At 50.2% G+C, this 17,077-nt stretch overlaps 8 protein-coding genes across 8 annotated transcripts; 3 read left to right on the top strand and 5 right to left on the bottom strand.

The window, feature by feature from the left end:
- Positions 1 to 1,056: 1,056 nt before the first annotated feature.
- Positions 1,057 to 2,137, bottom strand: BDR25DRAFT_356029 (uncharacterized protein; the record flags this gene model as incomplete). The annotated part of the gene is made up of 7 exons (XM_033695563.1): positions 1,057 to 1,092; positions 1,244 to 1,335; positions 1,374 to 1,626; positions 1,668 to 1,731; positions 1,761 to 1,936; positions 1,975 to 2,001; positions 2,039 to 2,137. 7 exons carry the CDS (start codon positions 2,135 to 2,137, stop codon positions 1,057 to 1,059), a joined length of 747 nt encoding a protein of 248 aa, XP_033546619.1.
- A 25-nt stretch (positions 2,138 to 2,162) lies between these two features.
- On the top strand, positions 2,163 to 5,374 carry BDR25DRAFT_356028 (uncharacterized protein; the record flags this gene model as incomplete). Its single annotated transcript, XM_033695562.1, has 22 exons — positions 2,163 to 2,252; positions 2,333 to 2,376; positions 2,460 to 2,515; positions 2,547 to 2,602; positions 2,705 to 2,757; positions 2,787 to 2,922; positions 2,967 to 3,024; positions 3,097 to 3,119; positions 3,206 to 3,330; positions 3,375 to 3,460; positions 3,689 to 3,730; positions 3,782 to 3,867; positions 3,929 to 4,000; positions 4,049 to 4,068; positions 4,127 to 4,280; positions 4,374 to 4,459; positions 4,483 to 4,535; positions 4,572 to 4,745; positions 4,781 to 4,901; positions 4,970 to 5,065; positions 5,171 to 5,261; positions 5,300 to 5,374. The coding sequence occupies 22 exons, from the start codon at positions 2,163 to 2,165 to the stop codon at positions 5,372 to 5,374; spliced, it is 1,797 nt and encodes a 598-aa protein (XP_033546618.1).
- Positions 5,375 to 5,403: 29 nt separating this feature from the next.
- Positions 5,404 to 6,407, bottom strand: BDR25DRAFT_325952 (uncharacterized protein; the record flags this gene model as incomplete). The annotated part of the gene is made up of 2 exons (XM_033692243.1): positions 5,404 to 6,197; positions 6,248 to 6,407. 2 exons carry the CDS (start codon positions 6,405 to 6,407, stop codon positions 5,404 to 5,406), a joined length of 954 nt encoding a protein of 317 aa, XP_033546617.1.
- A 217-nt stretch (positions 6,408 to 6,624) lies between these two features.
- On the top strand, positions 6,625 to 7,435 carry BDR25DRAFT_356026 (uncharacterized protein; the record flags this gene model as incomplete). The annotated part of the gene is made up of 6 exons (XM_033695561.1): positions 6,625 to 6,686; positions 6,716 to 6,829; positions 6,861 to 6,927; positions 6,972 to 7,130; positions 7,194 to 7,303; positions 7,336 to 7,435. The coding sequence occupies 6 exons, from the start codon at positions 6,625 to 6,627 to the stop codon at positions 7,433 to 7,435; spliced, it is 612 nt and encodes a 203-aa protein (XP_033546616.1).
- On the bottom strand, positions 7,261 to 8,996 carry BDR25DRAFT_263143 (uncharacterized protein). Its single transcript, XM_033686804.1, has 2 exons — positions 8,220 to 8,996; positions 7,261 to 8,173 (listed from the first exon to the last, which is right to left on the bottom strand). Exons 1-2 carry the CDS (start codon positions 8,887 to 8,889, stop codon positions 7,518 to 7,520), a joined length of 1,326 nt encoding a protein of 441 aa, XP_033546615.1. The 5' UTR covers positions 8,890 to 8,996; the 3' UTR covers positions 7,261 to 7,517.
- A 207-nt stretch (positions 8,997 to 9,203) lies between these two features.
- On the bottom strand, positions 9,204 to 10,948 carry BDR25DRAFT_304218 (plasma membrane iron permease). The gene is made up of 6 exons (XM_033690162.1): positions 10,801 to 10,948; positions 10,606 to 10,730; positions 10,112 to 10,557; positions 9,951 to 10,062; positions 9,817 to 9,903; positions 9,204 to 9,765 (listed from the first exon to the last, which is right to left on the bottom strand). Exons 1-6 carry the CDS (start codon positions 10,823 to 10,825, stop codon positions 9,475 to 9,477), a joined length of 1,086 nt encoding a protein of 361 aa, XP_033546614.1. The 5' UTR covers positions 10,826 to 10,948; the 3' UTR covers positions 9,204 to 9,474.
- A 1,054-nt stretch (positions 10,949 to 12,002) lies between these two features.
- On the top strand, positions 12,003 to 14,011 carry BDR25DRAFT_227380 (iron transport multicopper oxidase FET3 precursor; the record flags this gene model as incomplete). Its single annotated transcript, XM_033685245.1, has 5 exons — positions 12,003 to 12,347; positions 12,407 to 12,901; positions 12,998 to 13,218; positions 13,267 to 13,440; positions 13,498 to 14,011. 5 exons carry the CDS (start codon positions 12,003 to 12,005, stop codon positions 14,009 to 14,011), a joined length of 1,749 nt encoding a protein of 582 aa, XP_033546613.1.
- Positions 14,012 to 14,345: 334 nt separating this feature from the next.
- On the bottom strand, positions 14,346 to 16,044 carry BDR25DRAFT_304216 (orotidine-5'-phosphate decarboxylase). Its single transcript, XM_033690161.1, has one exon. The coding sequence runs from the start codon at positions 16,030 to 16,032 to the stop codon at positions 14,836 to 14,838; it is 1,197 nt and encodes a 398-aa protein (XP_033546612.1). The 5' UTR covers positions 16,033 to 16,044; the 3' UTR covers positions 14,346 to 14,835.
- Between the last annotated feature and the right edge of the window lie 1,033 nt (positions 16,045 to 17,077).

Here is a 17,077-nt window from a genome sequence, read left to right as displayed (position 1 = left end):
TGCTACCTCCACATCTTGTGCCTAGCCTCTATTAATGCCTCCTTGCTCTCTATCCTATACAGGCTATTAGCAGTGTGCTTAAAGTGCTTTTTTGTAAACTAATTACACTAACTCTTGCAGATAGCTGCCCTTAGAAAGTTGCTAAAGTTGTTAAATTACCTACGTGTGCAGCTATAGTACCTGCAAATCTAAGCTTTAAGGACGCTAAAGGTAAGCTTAATTAGGTTATAGTCTAGCAAGTATAGCAGCAAATATCTAATAATATAGCTAGCTTGCTTAATCTTACTTACAACCTCCTAGTTTGTATAAATTAAGACGTTGTTAAGGACTACAACTATAGTCTTGTTACTGTACGCTATGTAAAGGGTAGGCAGTAGCAACTTGCAGATCTAATCTATAAAGTCTTTATAGCTAAAATAGCCCTCTTTTACGCCTGTACAAGGCAGGTACCTATTTATAGTAAACGCAGGTAAGGCTGCCTAGGTTTTCTCTTGTTAAATGTCCTACATATAGCAGTTTGTGGAGCCTATTAGCGCGTAGGTGTAGTGCCGCTAACTAGTCTTCTTACTAAAGATAGACTTATCTAGAAACACTAGATTAGCAGTAGTAAACTGCCTTATACAGCAGCAATAGCTCTTATAAAGCTCTTTATTACAAAGTATAAAGATAGGACGCAGCGCTTGCTTACTCTAGCTGTAATTATTAAGTAGCTAAGTAACTATTAACTAGTGTACTTTAACGCCTCTTTCTATCTATAACTAGTAAGCTATCTTGTTATAATACATCTAGCTGCTTTAATAGAGCTTATTAAATAAGGCTTACTTATCTTTAGGTCCTATTTTACGTAGGCGGCTAAGTATAGCGTTTAGATCACTTAGTTTGCAAGTGCTGCTGTGCAGCTTTAAGTTGCGCTTAATTGCGTACACCTCTAACTGCAACACACTAACATGACTAGCAATAGAGTTGTAACGCTAGCCTAGCAGCAAAAAGCAATATATTTTAATTCTCCAGCGTAGATTAAGGCTGCAGCCTTTAGTTATAAGCTCTCTAGGGATCTTAGAAGCGCGACGCGCCTGCGCGGGCGTGAGAGGCCTTGTAGAGACGCTATAGGCTTAAAACATAAAACTATAACTCTAAAAAACGCGTTAGTATACCCCTTTACACATATTTGTATAGCCTTAAGTTTTACTAACAATTATTAGATAGTTGTTGCATAATTCTTATATAAAATAAGTAAATTCACAGTTTGTATGTGAGTTTGTACGCGCGCAGGGAAAATCGTTGTGTTGCCAAGGAATTCCACCGATTTTTGCACCAGATAGATATTCATCGGAGCTTTAGGTGCATCCTGCAGAGACGAGGACCGTGCGCACATGTCCAATTTGGGGAATGTGGACCTTGGAAACGCTTCCGCAGATTCCAGTTCGACGACGGTATGTCAAGCGACATTAAGCATACGACAGCATTAAAGAGGAGGTCAAGGCGAATCCTAGATTCATACGCGTGTGGAAAATGACGGCTTTCGCAATAGAAGGTGCTGGTAGAGTATGACAAGTCAGTCATGAGGCTTGGAAAGAGGTGGGCGAGGTGAATGAGAAGAGAGAAGTTTTCCAAGCCCCGCAGGACCTAGAATTGCACCGAACGCAAAAATTAATTGAGTCTCATACAAAGGTTTCAAAAGAGACGCAGGGGCGGGAATAAGCAGAGTCCCGGTGCATCTCCAGACATGATCTAGGAATTAGGAACCGAGAAAACCCCACGTTAATTCTAGGATAGTCTTGTGGGGAGAGGCTCCAAAAAATCTTTCGGCAAATATGACGAACCTCTCCGGGAAGCTGAGCTTGGAGATTCCTTGCGGATTTTGATGCCATTGTCGGTCCTGATTTCGGGTGATGCGGACGTGGCAGAACGAAGGGGGAGGAATGTAGTCCTGTCGCTGATTATTAAGTTCGATTGTCATTTACAGGTACTGACTTCACGGTGTCCTCGAGACTTAGGCAGCTGTTTAGATTGCCGGTGACGGACGGAGTTAGTCAACCTTAGAGCCCTTGCCGATGTTTCTGAGGCCGACAATCTGGACCGCGTGAACTTGTTTTTCGGCCATCTGCGCGTTGGCATGACCGTCAAATACAGACATTTCTAGATACAGCCACACACACATGATGATGAAGCGACACGGTGTGCATTCTCGGACTTTCCAAGCAATACCAGAGCCACCCCAAAGCTGTGCTCAATATTTTCGTGCTGTGGAGGTCAGATCTAACTTTGTCGCCCTAAAACTTGGGGATCGGCCTCACTGCTAACCTGTTCTTCCTATATCATTCTGCATGAGCATTACAACGTGTCATCGGATGGTCCAGCCACGTACTCACTATTGTAAGGCATATATATAGTTACTATCCTACACGTGAATCGACCCTTGGTTGATTATTCGTACCTTTTTGGTTGTGGTGGCGGAGTGGGTGGTACGGAGCTCTAGCCTTTCACTTGTGTAACCCGCGGGGTTTTTTCGACAGTAGATCTCCACACACATGGGCCCTGTATAGAATCAGATGCTGGGCTTTATAACCCCAAGACTCTCGGCGCAGGCCCCATACCTACCGTTCACTAAAAAGATGAGAGCTATCTGCATTGGCAAGCCTAGAAACTATAGAGCTGGAGGGTCCTTTAATTCATAGCCGTCCCGTCCCGATGCAACCCGCAGAGATGCCCACCTATATCAAAGATAATCGGTGATTGTGCTGACCATGCACTGAAGTTTGCTTACAGAAAACTGGCTGTCTGAGGGGGTCTGTCAACCCGCTGGCACAAGATGCACGTCTCACAGAGGAAATTAGTTACGGACAAACTGGTTGTAATCAGTTTATTGTCGGCTGGGGACAGGACTCGCTGAGCCCCAGCGGGGCCTATCCACCCAGTATAGTGGCAAAAAGAGCGTACAGAGACTGACGAGCAGCCCCAAATAGCACGGGTACCGCAGTCTGCTCATTAATTGGTTTCCGCGCTACATCAAGCATTTAAGCCGTAGATAAAGACCACCTCTTCGGTACGGAAATCCATGAATGGAGACCCAGTGCAACGACGCCTTCCCTTTAGCACTCTATTCAACGCCGACTAATGTTCGGAATGTCTAATAATGGTGGTGGTAACACCTAGACACCTATGCGGTAGGATAGGTTGCCTCAAGCGAGAAGAACCCCCATAGCACGTCAAGCCTATGGAGAGTGTTTCATCCTCAGAGAGGGCGCTCATCTTAGTCATGGCAGACTGCACATATGAAATGCTGACGCTTACTTCGCAGTATCACCAACTCCACTTTTTGCCTGACCGGTAGAGGGGGGGGCCATGTATGTGCTCGTGAATGGGCCCCTTAGGTTGCTAGACTTCGTTTCTCCGGGGAGAAATATGAACTCTTCTCCTAACATTCATTATGCACCTTTTAAGCTTAGTGAAGCTGGCCGTCAGGAATATTAACAGGGGAAGGGTCCCCACGAGGGATCTTTTATTTGTGGTACATATAGTGTTTGCAATTTTAGTTACCCTCGCCTTCACTGTTTGCGCTTTGTTCAACCACTAGAGAAAGTGCCCAAAAAACCCCTACATTCGACTATTACTTTTCCCTAACTTTAAAGATCCTTTGTAATAATGAAACATAGTTAAGAAAATTTTGCAAAAAGAAACTCAACAGTTATTGAGCCCAGATATACCCTTGAAGGGTTTTCTGTTGTCGGTCATTGAACCCTACACTCAAACAACACCTACTCGAACTCGCGCACTCAAGAAGGGAAGGGTTATTTCCCTTCTCGGATAGATGGTGTGAAACATTGGAAAGGTGTAGACTTTCCCGTCAAACCATCCCGGCGTCAAGTTGAGTTATTATAGAGGGTTTTAAAAATTGTTTTCAATATACAGGGTACGGAATGAGAAGTTCTTGAATAATTTTAGTGGTAAAAGATGGAGAGCACGATTTGGCGGTTGGGGAGCGCTGCACGCTTTGGTGGTCTCCCAGATTTCTTTCACCTAGACGCAGTGGTGAAGGTCTGAACAGACCATCGAAACCATCGAGGAGTGCGACGGCTAGACTGTAGTGGTCCAACTGGGAAAATCCCCACCCCAACATATGGAGAGTGCCCTTGGAGAAGAAATTCAAGATCGAGAAGCCACATGCGACACGATTGTATCAATGCATATTGATCAGCCTAACAGAAAATTCGACGCGCTGCAGCGTTTTCGCCTCTTCCTTCGTTACATTCACGCGTAGTAGCGAATTTTTATTCAAAGTTTGTACAAGGCAGAATCTAGAAGCCTAATTCTCTGCTTCTGCAGTCCTAAGCACTCATTGCGGCATTCTCACCATATGCAATACCTTCTAGGTTTCGAATGACCATTGTCACCATATCGCACCACTAGACATTCGTGGCTGCAAGTGGTGTGCTATCCGAGGAGACGCTAGGCGCATGTGATGTGGTCGACCACCTGCAGTGTCAGCGCCGGCGTGGTCTATCCATATCCTTTCGGCCATGCCATATTCACCGGTTGACGCCAAATTGGGGACTCTGTGCTCCTAATAGTAAGAGTAGCCCCGGCAAAAAGCTTGGTTATTTGTTATTGGTGCAAAAGGAATATCAGTATGATACGGCTGGCGCGTCTCCAGTCTGCCTTACGAGGCACCAACCCCTCTATGGAAGATAACCCGAAAAACCATGAAATCCTAAGAAAGAATTTATGCAATTACTGCCGAGAGGGTACCGGAAATTAGAAAGGGGAAATGGGAGGACAGAATTGAGAACGGATCTCGACGGAGATAAAACGATTGAGAATCTGCCTTGTGAGGCGTTTTCAGCTGGAGTCTTGTCAGTACTTGACTGGCTACTGATCCCTCTTTATTACGCCATTCCACGGTGTTGAGGAATATTATTCCAGTATGAAATACAGCGAATTAAGAGAGGACACCGGCTTTAATGCAAAGTTTTGGATGCAATGAAGATCAATTGAAGCCGAAAGGTACGAAGCCAACCTATAAGGGTTCCTCTATTTATGTGGACCGTATGAGCGTGATGACTATGTGAAAAACAATCAAGCGGAACCCGCTGCTTTCCTGACTCTCTACTGCGATGCTGAATTTTAGCTCTTGATTTGCAGATATACTAGAACGTGAGTTCCGGTATAGTTTGCAGAGAACCTGGGTTACTCAGCCCGCTGAACAAATTTTCAACAGAAGGAAATTGGAATACGTTTTACGTCGTGTGAAAGCATACGTTGTCCGCCAAAGCTAACCCGCAAACCATAGCCCTAGTAGATACAAGCAAAGGGGAAATTCATCGGAAAGGATGAAGTGAGATACAGTGTAGAACAGCCTATTACCCGGGGTTGAAAGCCTTAGTTGAGATGAAGTGCGGCGTTCTACTCGTAAGAAGAAGAATAATCTTTTGCCCGATGCAGCTCCTTCGATCTCCTGTCTAGACGTCTGGTTACCGCACCCAGCACAGCCTTAAGTATTCCGGCGGCAGTGAGCTCCTCATGATCGTTGCCGGTGAATGGTACCGTGTCTACAATATCCCTGAGCTTGGGATTGCCAGAAAACTCTCGGAGTTTGTCATCGAGTAGCTTGAGATGCTCACGCGCACCAGGCTCCTTGCCTACTTGAAAGAATTGGATGCCGACCTGCCAGGCTGGTGCCTTCCACTGATCAAGCTCCTCGGCAGCCTCGATGATGGGACTCTCGACATCGTCGGACGGCTCACCATCAGTGATAACAATAATGTTGAGGGGTTTTGGCTTCTCGTTCTCTCGAGCTTTTTCATACTCGTTAAGATATGGACGAAGGATCTGGTAGAGACGCTGGCCAGTTGGGGTTGAGCCGCTGGGTCGAACATTTTGGAAGATCTCGACCACAGTTCCCGGAAGCGTGACATTTTTATAGTAATCCGAATCAGGGTGATTCAGGAAGTAGATGTCAATACCATCAGCGTCGCGCTGGGTGCAGATTGGGGTGATGAGCTCCAGAGCCTTGCCTGTCTCTCGCCACGAACGGCCGGCCATAGAACCGGAGTCATCGATAAGGAAGATGGTGTTGAAGGTTCTGAGAAAATGGAATGGGTCATCGACTGTGGAAGTCACTGGAGGTTCACGGTTGGCCGGCGCAGCAGGGCCTGCTGTATAGGCAGGTGGGGGTTCGTTTAGTGGCGTGCTGCTATCTGTAAAACGTCAATTTTGGCCATAAAAACGAAAAGCAGCGTATACTGACTTGGTCGACGAGTAGCTGGAGATCTTGAACTGAAGGGATTGTTGCTGCGCGGGGTGGCAAGATGGCCGCTTGGAGAAGTCGGCGATAGATTTGCGGACTTAGAGGAGCTAAGTGGATTTGACCCTCTTCGTGAGAGCGCTTTCTTGAGCGTGCCGAACATGCTTGGTTGTCTGACTGGAATGTGTCGAAGTTCTGAAGCCCTGGGCGGACTGTGATGGTTGAAAAGTGTTGGGGTAGTGAGAGACATTGTAAGCTGCAGGAGCAAATCGCCTTGAGAATAGCAAACACAAATAGTCTCGTGATAAGAAAAGTTTATTTGAGCGGATTATTATACAGTCGCAAGGACATACAGGCCGATTCATCCGCGGTTAGACTTCATGATTTATACTACCTGGCCTTGGGGCGAGGTGCTCGCCGAGGGGGCATCTTTCTGCCTTGGGTCTGCCCTCTGCTAAACACCAGCCACAGACTGCTTTCAGACACAGGAGCTCAGACAGGTACTGTGTCATCTGAACAGGCATATGGCTCGTGGCGCAAACGCTTCACGGGGGCTTCTCGCGGTGATCTCAATAAGGAGTTTGCGTGCCAAGAGTAGTGGCGGAGCCGTGCACAGCCCCATCCATAGCCTTTCACAAGCGATCACGAGCTCCCTTAAGATCGCCTTGTTGGCGAATGACGCTGTCGAAGAAACGTTGATTAGTCGCCATTGCCGCTGCCGAGCTAGATAAACCGCTTCCATCCGCAAAAGAACTACTGCACAGCGGTTAGCACTGCCAAAGGGCTACCATGGCGATCCACTCTCGATCCATGTTCAGCAGCTGCTTCTGATTATGCCTTTCCATTCAGTGTGCAAATGATCTGGTCAATGGCCATTCAAGGCATTGTGAGGCAGATTGAGGCAGATTGAGGCAGATTTACTTGTCTAATTCAGGATCGGATTGGAAAGGCCATAGGGCCACTGTACATATCAGAGTCTTTTCAAATGTCTATGGGGCCAAAGGTAGAATTCCTCCCTTCATTCAGCGGTAGGGTTGAGGGGCTGACCCCAAAGGAATGGTAAGGCACAGACCAGCCTCGCTCGTGGGGAGGCTGCAAATCAGCTCCAGGTACCATTATCTAGAAAGCTCAACCCTGGACCCATCCTCTCATCGGGGCCTTGAGTCAGCCTCAGTTCCGCCCTTGCTATAACATGCTTGCATAGTTCATGTCACAAATTTGCATTCGCTTAACTCTCCTTACACCTAACAGAGATATGACAGTGCAATTTTTCCTATTTAGGCTCCGTCGTCGGCGCTAATATGCTGTCGGCGTCTCTAGCAGTCCAATCTCTTTCGGCTGCCATGAACATGTCCCTTACGATAAGATGCCTGGGGAGGCAGCTACCCGGGCTTCCTTGATGCTCTCTTGTCTGGACTTTCTTTTTGGGCAGCGAAGCGAGGGTGCGATTACCGGTCAAAGACCTGGACTGAGTCCACAAGACCGGTCGCTTTGCTAACGACCAGGCATACGATGGCCTATTGCGACTCCAACATTCACCACAGATGCCGATATCTAAGCTTCCAGTGTCCAGGCTAAGGTGAATTTGGATCAAGTCGAGCAGAGGAAGAAGCCTAACTCGCAGGCCACAGTGGGAATGGTTTCGGTCCACCTGATAAGATGAGCATTGGCGGAGGGATTCCAAAAGTCTGTTGATATCCCCGGAGTAATGATCGGGTTCGGCAGGGTCATAAATGGTTCCCTGCAATCGAAGCGTGCCCAGCTTGGTGAAGAATCGAACCATCTCCCCGAGCTGAAAGGAGTCGCATTGAATCGAAGAGTCATAGCCCAACTTGCATTGCCTTTCCCCAGAAGTGTAGAGTTTGAGAAAGTGCGACTGAAGGGAATTGACGGTTTCGAGGATATACTCCCGTCGCTGGATCATCTCGTCTGCTCGCGTCAATATTGGCTTCGCCAGGTGGATCGGCCACTGCACCTTCCACTGCACCTGGCATGTCCCACCACATAGCTGTCTTGTCGTTCGCCTCAAAGTCTGGTTTCCACTGCTCTGAATCGCGCAGCATGAGCTGCTTAGAGTACCGAGTGACCCATGGTGGATGATCCAACAGCAATCCGATCAGCAGCTTCTGCCGCACCCTCTCCTCGGACATGCCTGTGCTAGGTTTGCCTCTCGTCTTGGCGTCAATAGCATGCAGATATTTCTTCCGTTGAACGTATCTTGCAAGATGTGCATGGGCATCGAATCGATCGGCTACAACTGCGAGGTTGGCTAGGTTGGCTACGGGAGGGTTCGTGACAGCGAGGTCGTGCCCGTGGAGAGCTCTAAGAAAATCTGCGGTAAGAGTCTGGATCGTAGACACTTTAGATATCCTCCCAACGTTGACAATAGGGATACGAGGAAGGGTATCTGCGGGAGCATGTGCAATCTCGGGGTGCCCGTCTATCTTGAGAGCTTCAAGCGCTGCAGACAGTTGTTGGCCCTCACTGAAACGGCCACTCAGCAGACTGTCAAAATATCGCGAGTTCTGCCGGAGCATCTTGGACTCAACGCGATACGAAAACGCGCCGCTTCCTTCATCCTGACGGACCTCGAGGATCAGGTCCCCACCAGGGGCGATGTCCATCGGATCTTCCGCTTCCAGCATATTCGCAATGCAGAACGGCGTCAGAGAAGTGTGGAAGAGGCGTTTTCGTTCACGGATATGGCCAAGCCATGTCGAGTAGTGTAGCAGGCGATACGCTGTGTTGGAGAATAGGTTGAAGGCGGTGTGGCGGCGCAGTCGCCCCCAGGTCAGGAATTCTGCCTTCCCTCAGCGACGCCACTCCGCCACACCTTCCGACCAATAGAGAGAGCCAATAACGGCTTCACCACGCCCTGCACCAACTGAAAACACACCACACTTTCGATTACATCATCACGATCTCTACTTTCCACTTGAGTAATCCCTAAACAGTCCCCTGAGTATCTCCTCTAGATTCCTCTAGATTCCTAGGCTATGTGCAGCAGATTAAAAGAGTTTTGTTTTTATTCGTATCCATCCGAAGGTATGCTTCCTATTAGTTTGTATGAATGACGGCAAGTCCGCTTTTCTTCATCCGTCCCCACATGCTAGAGTCTGGCAAAGAGTCTGACTACCGACCTCAGCTACTGCTGGCGCTGCTCTAAGTCTTGGTCGAATGCTTGCTGGACCTTGTTCTCATCTTATGCACTTTCCCCTGCGAAACCCCCCTCATGCCTGAATCTCGCGGACGTTCGAAGTCGCCGCACCCTCCTGCTTCTTCTCACCCACTCCACTGCTCCCATCGCTCTGGCTTTGAACGTCTTCGGCAACAGCAGCTGGCTTCTGAAGGGGCCAGTGACCGCTTCGTTCCTTATATCCTAGCATAAGGAAGCCGGCGATGATGACGAGCCAGTATAGATTGTATGAAATGACAGAGCCATAAGTGGCGGAATTTTGCCAACCAAAAAGAGAGTTAAAAACCCCCCAGCCGCCGTCGCCTTTGGATCCTGGGGTGCAGCACTGGCTAACGTTTAGTACGGATTCTGTCGGATGTGTAGATATCAGACTCACGTTTACATGCCAGACGCTTTTACGGATATCGTATGAGCCTGGCCCGGAGCCAGCTTCAAGTGCACCTTCGCCTGCAATCTTCCCCCACTGTAACGGTTAGCTTTATCTGCCATGCCCGCGTGAGGTGTACGTACGGCATGTGCTTCGAAGTCCCAGATGCCCTTGGAAAACAGACCGGCGGCGATGAGGTACAAGAAGCAAGTTGAGATGATCAGAAAGATCTGCAACGAGGTACGGTTTCCTCCCCTGGGACTGGTCAGCTTCGGAGCTCCCTATCGACAAGGGTGCATCGTACTTATATATCAAGTAACCGATAACCGCACCAGCAAGCAGACCGCAAATGACTGCCAAGGGAAAGGAAGTCGCGGGCAACCCAAGCCCCACACCACCAATGAAGAGCACGGCTTCGATACCCTCTCGCAGAACGGTAACGAATGGTAGCAGAAACATCGCATATTTCTGGCACCATCTCTTGAGGCGGCCAGTTAAGGGCAAAGGTGACGAGTCCTTGTCCTCGAGGGCTTTGGCGATCTTGGTGCGCCACTTGTCCTGCATCTTATTCACGCGCAACAGAGCGGCGCCCATCAAAGTGATGATGATGGACGCTATGAGGGCGAAAATACCTTCCCATAAGAACTCTGCCGCGTCGAAGGCCTGTTTCCCGGCCTTGTAGAAGGCGCCAATTAGGCCAGCACCGATGACAACACATATGAATAGACCCAATATAACGCCAAGCCAAATCTAATTAGGTCAGAATGGATCAATCGAAGGTAGGTCGTGGTCACTCACCTGCCTGACCAGCCTTTTCCGTACTGCAGCATCATGCTCAGGCCCCAACGACTGCTTCAGGAACGCCAAGAGTACAGACACAATGATGCTCGTCTCTAGACATTCTCGAAAACAAATGAAAAAGACTGCTGTTGTTAGCAACTCTGGAAGGAGGAACGCTACACACCAGCCTGCGTGTGTAATGGGAAGTCTCACCTGGGACTGCGAAAACGTTAGGCATCTTCCGAAGACTCCAAGGGCGAGCATGCAGCTCGTGATCTGATACTACAAAGGGTCTTGGCAAGCGGGCAAAGGTTGATGCAGAAGGACAGTGGTGGGAAAGGGGCGATCAGATAAAGGCGACCGTTGCGGGGATCAGATAACAATTGCTGAATTGACAGACGGCAGGTGAGATGACTGCTCGCACCACAAGTGCCGCATCATGCATGCATCCAGGGCCGATTTCGGGACGCATAGACGAATCGCAGTTCTCGGCTGCAGCCATCGATATTGCTTCTGGCATCTGAAAATCTGGCGCCCCGGCGGGCCAGCTGATGGCACATAAACTCCCCAGCGACGATTCACATTGACATTCCTCCCGGATACATGCTGTGCGGCATCCACGTGGCTACAACAGCAACACGGAACCTATCATCGTCTGCTCGAGGGTCGGAGTCCTCTCCTACATTCTACACAGTGCTGAACAAAATTCGAACACTGAAAAAGTCGATCGTATTTGCCAAGAACCCTCCCGTTCAAGACCTGTGTGTGACCTGCGCACACGACCACTGGTGCTCTAGCGCTCGCCTGTCCTGGACCTCGTTCATTTGGCTAGCCTGCAGATGAACCCAAAAGCATCAACAAAATGCCGCATAAGTTATCAGATGGTCTGATCTGATAAAACAAGCCCATTGCCATCCCGTGAGCGTGGTGCAGCTTTTCCGCCGTCAATTCCTCCCAACCTCGCCTAAACTTCCTTCGCTCCGAGTTCAAGCGGCATTGCCCCTGCACCCTTTTCCGTCGCTCAGACTGGCATTCTCCCACCCCATTGCTCCAACCACGGCTTCCGTTTTACCCAAGCGGCAAATCACCACAGGGACACTCCAGGGAACCCTTCCTTTCACGTCGCCGACCTTCTCAAAACTGCTTGGCATATTAGCAGCTGATCAGATAAAGCTGCCGAAGCTCGGATTTTCCCACGATTTGTGGTTGCTTTTGGTAAGCGTGGCTAATTTATCAGATCATCGTCAGTTTCCGTTATCAATCTAATCTTTTCCATCAGTTTCCCTTTCTGGTGCCCCGCATACACCTCGCTGCTGCTGTTACATCTTGAGAGCAATTCACCCGGTCGGCGCTGCTGATTCCCTCTTCCTGCTTATGTTAATGGGAATTTCATTATTTCCCTAGTCGTGACTATCATGGCTATGTCTCTGTCCAGCTTTCTACTTTCAATATCCTTCTTCTTGACCGCAGTGTACGCTGCCACCGTCACCTACGATTTTGACGTCTCCTGGGTCTATGCAAATCCGGATGGCGTCTATAATCGCCCGGTGATTGGAGTCAATGGCAAGTGGCCGCTCCCTCCCATTACTGCGACCAAGGGGGATCGTGTCGTTGTCAACGTCAAAAATTCTCTTGGGAACGAGACGACCAGCCTTCACTTCCATGGGTTATTTCAGTTTGGTACCAACCACATGGATGGACCAATTCAGGTCACACAGTGTCCAATTCCTCCGGGAGGCTCCTTCACGTACAATTTCACGGTAAGCATCGATCCATTGCGTTGTATGGAGCCCATCGAAGAGTGCTAATTGACACACAGATTGATCAACCAGGGACCTACTGGTACCACTCTCACACGAAGGGACAATATCCAGACGGCATACGTGCGCCACTTATCGTCCATGACCCCGACTCCCCTCACAAAGATCTCTATGACGAGGAAATTGTCATATCCTTCTCTGACTGGTACCATGGCATGATGGGCCCGTTGCTTACCGACTTCATCAGCATCAGGAACCCGTCTGGCGCTGAGCCTGTCCCCAATGCCGCCCTCGTCAACGACACGCAGAATCTTACAGTCTCCATTCAACCTGGGAAAACCTACCTCGTTCGGATGGTGAACATGGGTGCTTTTGCGGCGCAGTACGTCTGGTTCGAAGGTCACACGATGAAAATTGTCGAAGTCGACGGCATCTACACCGAGCCGACCGAAGCCAACATGCTATACATGACAGCAGCCCAGCGTTACAGCGTGCTCATCACGGCGAAGAACAGTACCGACGCCAACTTTGCGTTTGTGGGGAGTATGGATCAGGTAAGAATCTGCATCTTAGTATCAAGCTTTGCCATCGTCTCGGCGCAGATGCTCAAGACTTTTAGCGTGAATTAGTGCTGACGATCGTACGCCTAGGATCTCTTTGATGTGGTTCCAGCGGGTCTCAACCCAAATGTGACCGGCTGGTTGGTGTATGATGAGAAGAAGGAGAAGCCTGCAGCCAAGGAAATCAATGCCTTTGAGCCTTTTGATGATTTCACCCTCGTCCCGGAGGATAAGCAGGGGATTCTTGACAAGGTGGATCATTCGGTCACTCTGGATATGAAGATGGATAATCTTGGGGATGGCGCAAACTAGTAAGTCCATCACCTTCTATGGAGGACACGCGACTGACCTCATCCCAGTGCCTTCTTCAACGATGTTACCTTCGTCCGAGCCAAAGTCCCAACCCTTTACACAGTCCTCACAAGCGGATCTGAAGCCACCAATCCCGTCATCTACGGCGGCAATACCAACCAAATCCTCCTAAAGGGCAATGAAACCGTCGAGATCATCCTAAATAATAATGATCCAGGAAAGTAAGCATTCATATTCTACCTCCCTATCTCTCTCCCGCTCCCTAACCAGATATTCAGACACCCCTTCCATCTCCACGGCCACGAATTTCAAGTAGTATCTCGCTCCGAAGACGAAGCCGGCGCCTACATCTCCGACTCCTCCATGCCACCAACTCCCATGCGGCGTGACACAGTCCTTGTCCGACCGAACGGCCACATTGTCCTCCGCTTCCGAGCCACCAACCCCGGTGTCTGGCTCTTCCATTGCCACATCGAATGGCACGTAGCCTCTGGCCTCGTTGCCACAATTATCGAAGACCCTCTCACCCTGCAAGCCCAACTCGCCGGGAAAATCCCCGCCAACCACCTCCAAGCGTGCAAGGATAGCAACACGCCCAGTGAAGGCAATGCCGCAGGGAATACGAAAAATCTACTTGATCTAACGGGCCAGAATAAGAGTCCGAGCCCCCTTCCAGCGGGTTTCACGGCGAGGGGGATTGTGGCATTGGTGTTCAGTTGTCTGGCGGCTTTCATAGGAATGGCGGTCATTGGGCAGTATGGGATGGCGCCTGTGAAGGCGAAGACGGGGTGAAGGACAAGCAGTTTGAAAAGGCCGGGAGGGCGGTTGGTTCGGAGTGTTGTGGGAAGTAAAAGCATGCATGCGCGAGGATAAGTGTTTCTTTGAGGATATTCTTAACCCCACCATTATATCAGATTCCCCAGGTAGAGGAGTATAGATATACATACCTACTAGTGAGCGATATCAGTGGGCATCGGATTATCTGTCTAATAATAATTCCGGTTTCTGTGATATGGAACTACTTCATACCTAACAGCTTAAATCTACTCTAGTTGTATTCCGTGGTATACGCTAACATGCTATAACTTGATATACACTCGAAAGCTAGAACTATGGTAAAGTAAACGCCAAGAACTACCCAGCTATGCATCAACATTTCCTCCCGCCACCATCCCGATCGATCCCTGGCTAAAACTCCAGACTACCCGAAGGCCCTCCTAATTGCCAACTGTGCCCGATTTTCGAGCACATGACCTGCTCTCCATGGCGGGCGTGTTCCCGTTACCAATGCCCAGGCCTAGCCCCACATGGTGCTAAATCATTCCACGCCAATTCGCATACGCCGTAAAATGCAAAATTTCCTTTTCTTGACCATTTTCCTTTTCCTTCTGCTTCTCCTTCTCCTTTTCCTTTTCCGACTGCATGATGGTGTTCTTCATCTTACGTAACGAGAGGGATATTGGGCGAGTCGCATGTCCTTGGGCGCGAGACAAAAGCGCATAGTCTGCTGAATGAAACCTGAGGATTGCACATAATCAGCGCAAGCCTCTCCGTTTCTAAGGTTCAATGGGTTGGGCTCTAAGTGCGTGGGATAAGAATAAGGGTGAGGGAAGTCTCTACCCCTTCTTAACCCCAATCCGCTCCTCGTATGCTTTCCACCCCTCACTGCGGTAGCGCGCCGCCTCTGCTCGCCGATTCGGCGCGTTCACGATACCGCGACCGACGATGATGACGTCGCAGCCCTTGTCATAGATCAGGCTCTTCGGTGTGTTGTATTGCTGGCCCAATCCGTCGCCTAGCTTCTTCCCCTCTTGGCCTGGCGGAGGCAACTGGCATCCGGGAGTCATGGTCAAGAAGTTGTCCTCAGGTTCGGTGTTGAGACTCCGCTGAGCAATGAAACCCATGACGAACTCGCGGTTTTGTCGTGCGATGTCTACGCACTTCCGCGAATACTCGGGTGTCAAGAGGTGGCCTGCGGAGCTCATTTCGGCAAGTAGGAGGAGCGAGCGCAGGAAAGGTGGCTCGCCAAGCCGGGACAGAAGCGTGGGGGTGTCGAGGGCAAAAACCTCATCTGGGTGGAAGTCAGGCTGTGGCCGCGGGGATATGCTCTCTGTCCGCGTGGAAATAGTTGTGCTGATGCTGACGACACTATGCTTGCGGTCCATGGGCTTGATGCTCAAGCGTCTGTCATCGGCACCTTCCATCTCTGGGGGTGATTCGACAGCAACCTCGTTGTCGACCTGGTCATCGTTGTCGTCGCCGTCGTCGTCGCCACCGTTGTGGTTGTTGTTGTTGTCACCGTCATCGCCATTAGCTATTGAGGGCGGAGGAGAGGCTGAGATCTCGGTGTGCACGGTAGTGTTGTATTTCTGAATAGTCTGGGTGGCAGCTTGGTGGAGGGCAGTAACGATGGCAGGGCCGGGGAGAATGTGTGCGTTCGTGATCTCGGCCCAGTTTGCGATGCGGTGGTAGCCCGAGGTGTACTGTTTCTGGACAGTACCTCCAATATCAGCAAACTTACGATCTTCGAATATCACAAAGTATTTTTTCTGGGCTAGGGTGCGTAGTGCTTTGGCGGTGCGCTCTGTCCAGTCGGTGACGATGTCGCAGTGAGTCTTTAATATGCATATCGAGTCGCCCACCTCGTCGGCGAGGGCAATGAGCTCCGCGGAGGTCTCAACGTCGGCGGAGAGGCACAAGTTTGTCTTCTTGATGGAGATGAGGCGGAGGAGGTATTGGGCGAGGGGCCCAATGGATGGATGCGCGGCACGTTCGCGGTAGGACAGCGTCCAGGTAGAATGGCGGGCGGCCATTTTGAGGGTGCGGGTGCGGGTGCAGGTGCGGGATGAAGAGTGGTGGTGGGGGCAGTTAGAGCTCGACAAAGCTCGAAAAAAGCTCAACGAAGCTCGACGCAGAGTAGATGAAAGGGCAGAAGGAATTCTCCGACTGTGCTTAGTCGGATTACGCTGGAGCAGAGAGCGCTATGATGGCAGAGCGCTCCTCCTCTTTGCGCGGGAGTCGAGGGTTGAAGAATGCAGGGCTCGGCGTGGGGGTGTGACCATGGGCTTGGCGGTGAATGCCCAAATTGCTTTCTCCCTGCGGGACCACGACGCCCCACGACGGCCCGCGACGCGCGGATCCATCCCGTTTCGACCTCTGCATCGCGTCCAAGATGTCCAAAAGTAAGCCATCGGCCGCGTTGGATCGCCCGCACCATCAATCCTCAATTTCCACCCATTAGCCTAGCATGAGCAGTCGCTGCGGCGCTCCCAACAACGACTGGCTGGGCGAGTATTTACGCCCCGCTGCACTGACCAAACCCATCACAGGAGTGACTCGGCACCGGCGATGCTGCAGTGCGCCATGTGCAATCAATATCCGCAGCCGCAACTTGAACGACAGCTGTCAACCACAAAGTCGTCCTTGGTCCCAGCAGAAGCAATCCTCCTTCCATAATCCGGACCTATCCAAGACAACATAATGTCTGCCTCGTTCTGCGCGTCAACGCGTGTTGTGGCAACACGCGCCAAAAGGTGCCGGAAGGAGACCTCCTGCGTTGTGATTCCCCAATCCTGGTAATGTCTTGTCGTGTGCATCAACATGCAACAGCTTAGCCCCTCCTTGGATATCTTCCCCCATTCCCTTTCCACATCTCATCTCCTCTCTCAATAATGCTGTGGACCTACCCACTGCACCATTTGCGCCATTCCCATCCCGTCACACAGCTGACACCCACCACAAAGGCTCACTTCCAACACCAACACCAGCATGCATCCGCTCTCGCCGCGGACCACAGCAAAATCCTCAACCGTGCCGCAACATCTCAGCCCCTGGAACCCACTCTTCTTTGAACCAAAA

Source organism: Lindgomyces ingoldianus, assembly GCF_010093535.1.
Source record: "Lindgomyces ingoldianus strain ATCC 200398 unplaced genomic scaffold BDR25scaffold_19, whole genome shotgun sequence".
Classification (NCBI taxonomy): domain Eukaryota; kingdom Fungi; phylum Ascomycota; class Dothideomycetes; order Pleosporales; family Lindgomycetaceae; genus Lindgomyces; species Lindgomyces ingoldianus.
Note: the sequence above shows the minus strand (reverse complement) of the source record. Positions and strands in the feature narration are given on the sequence as shown.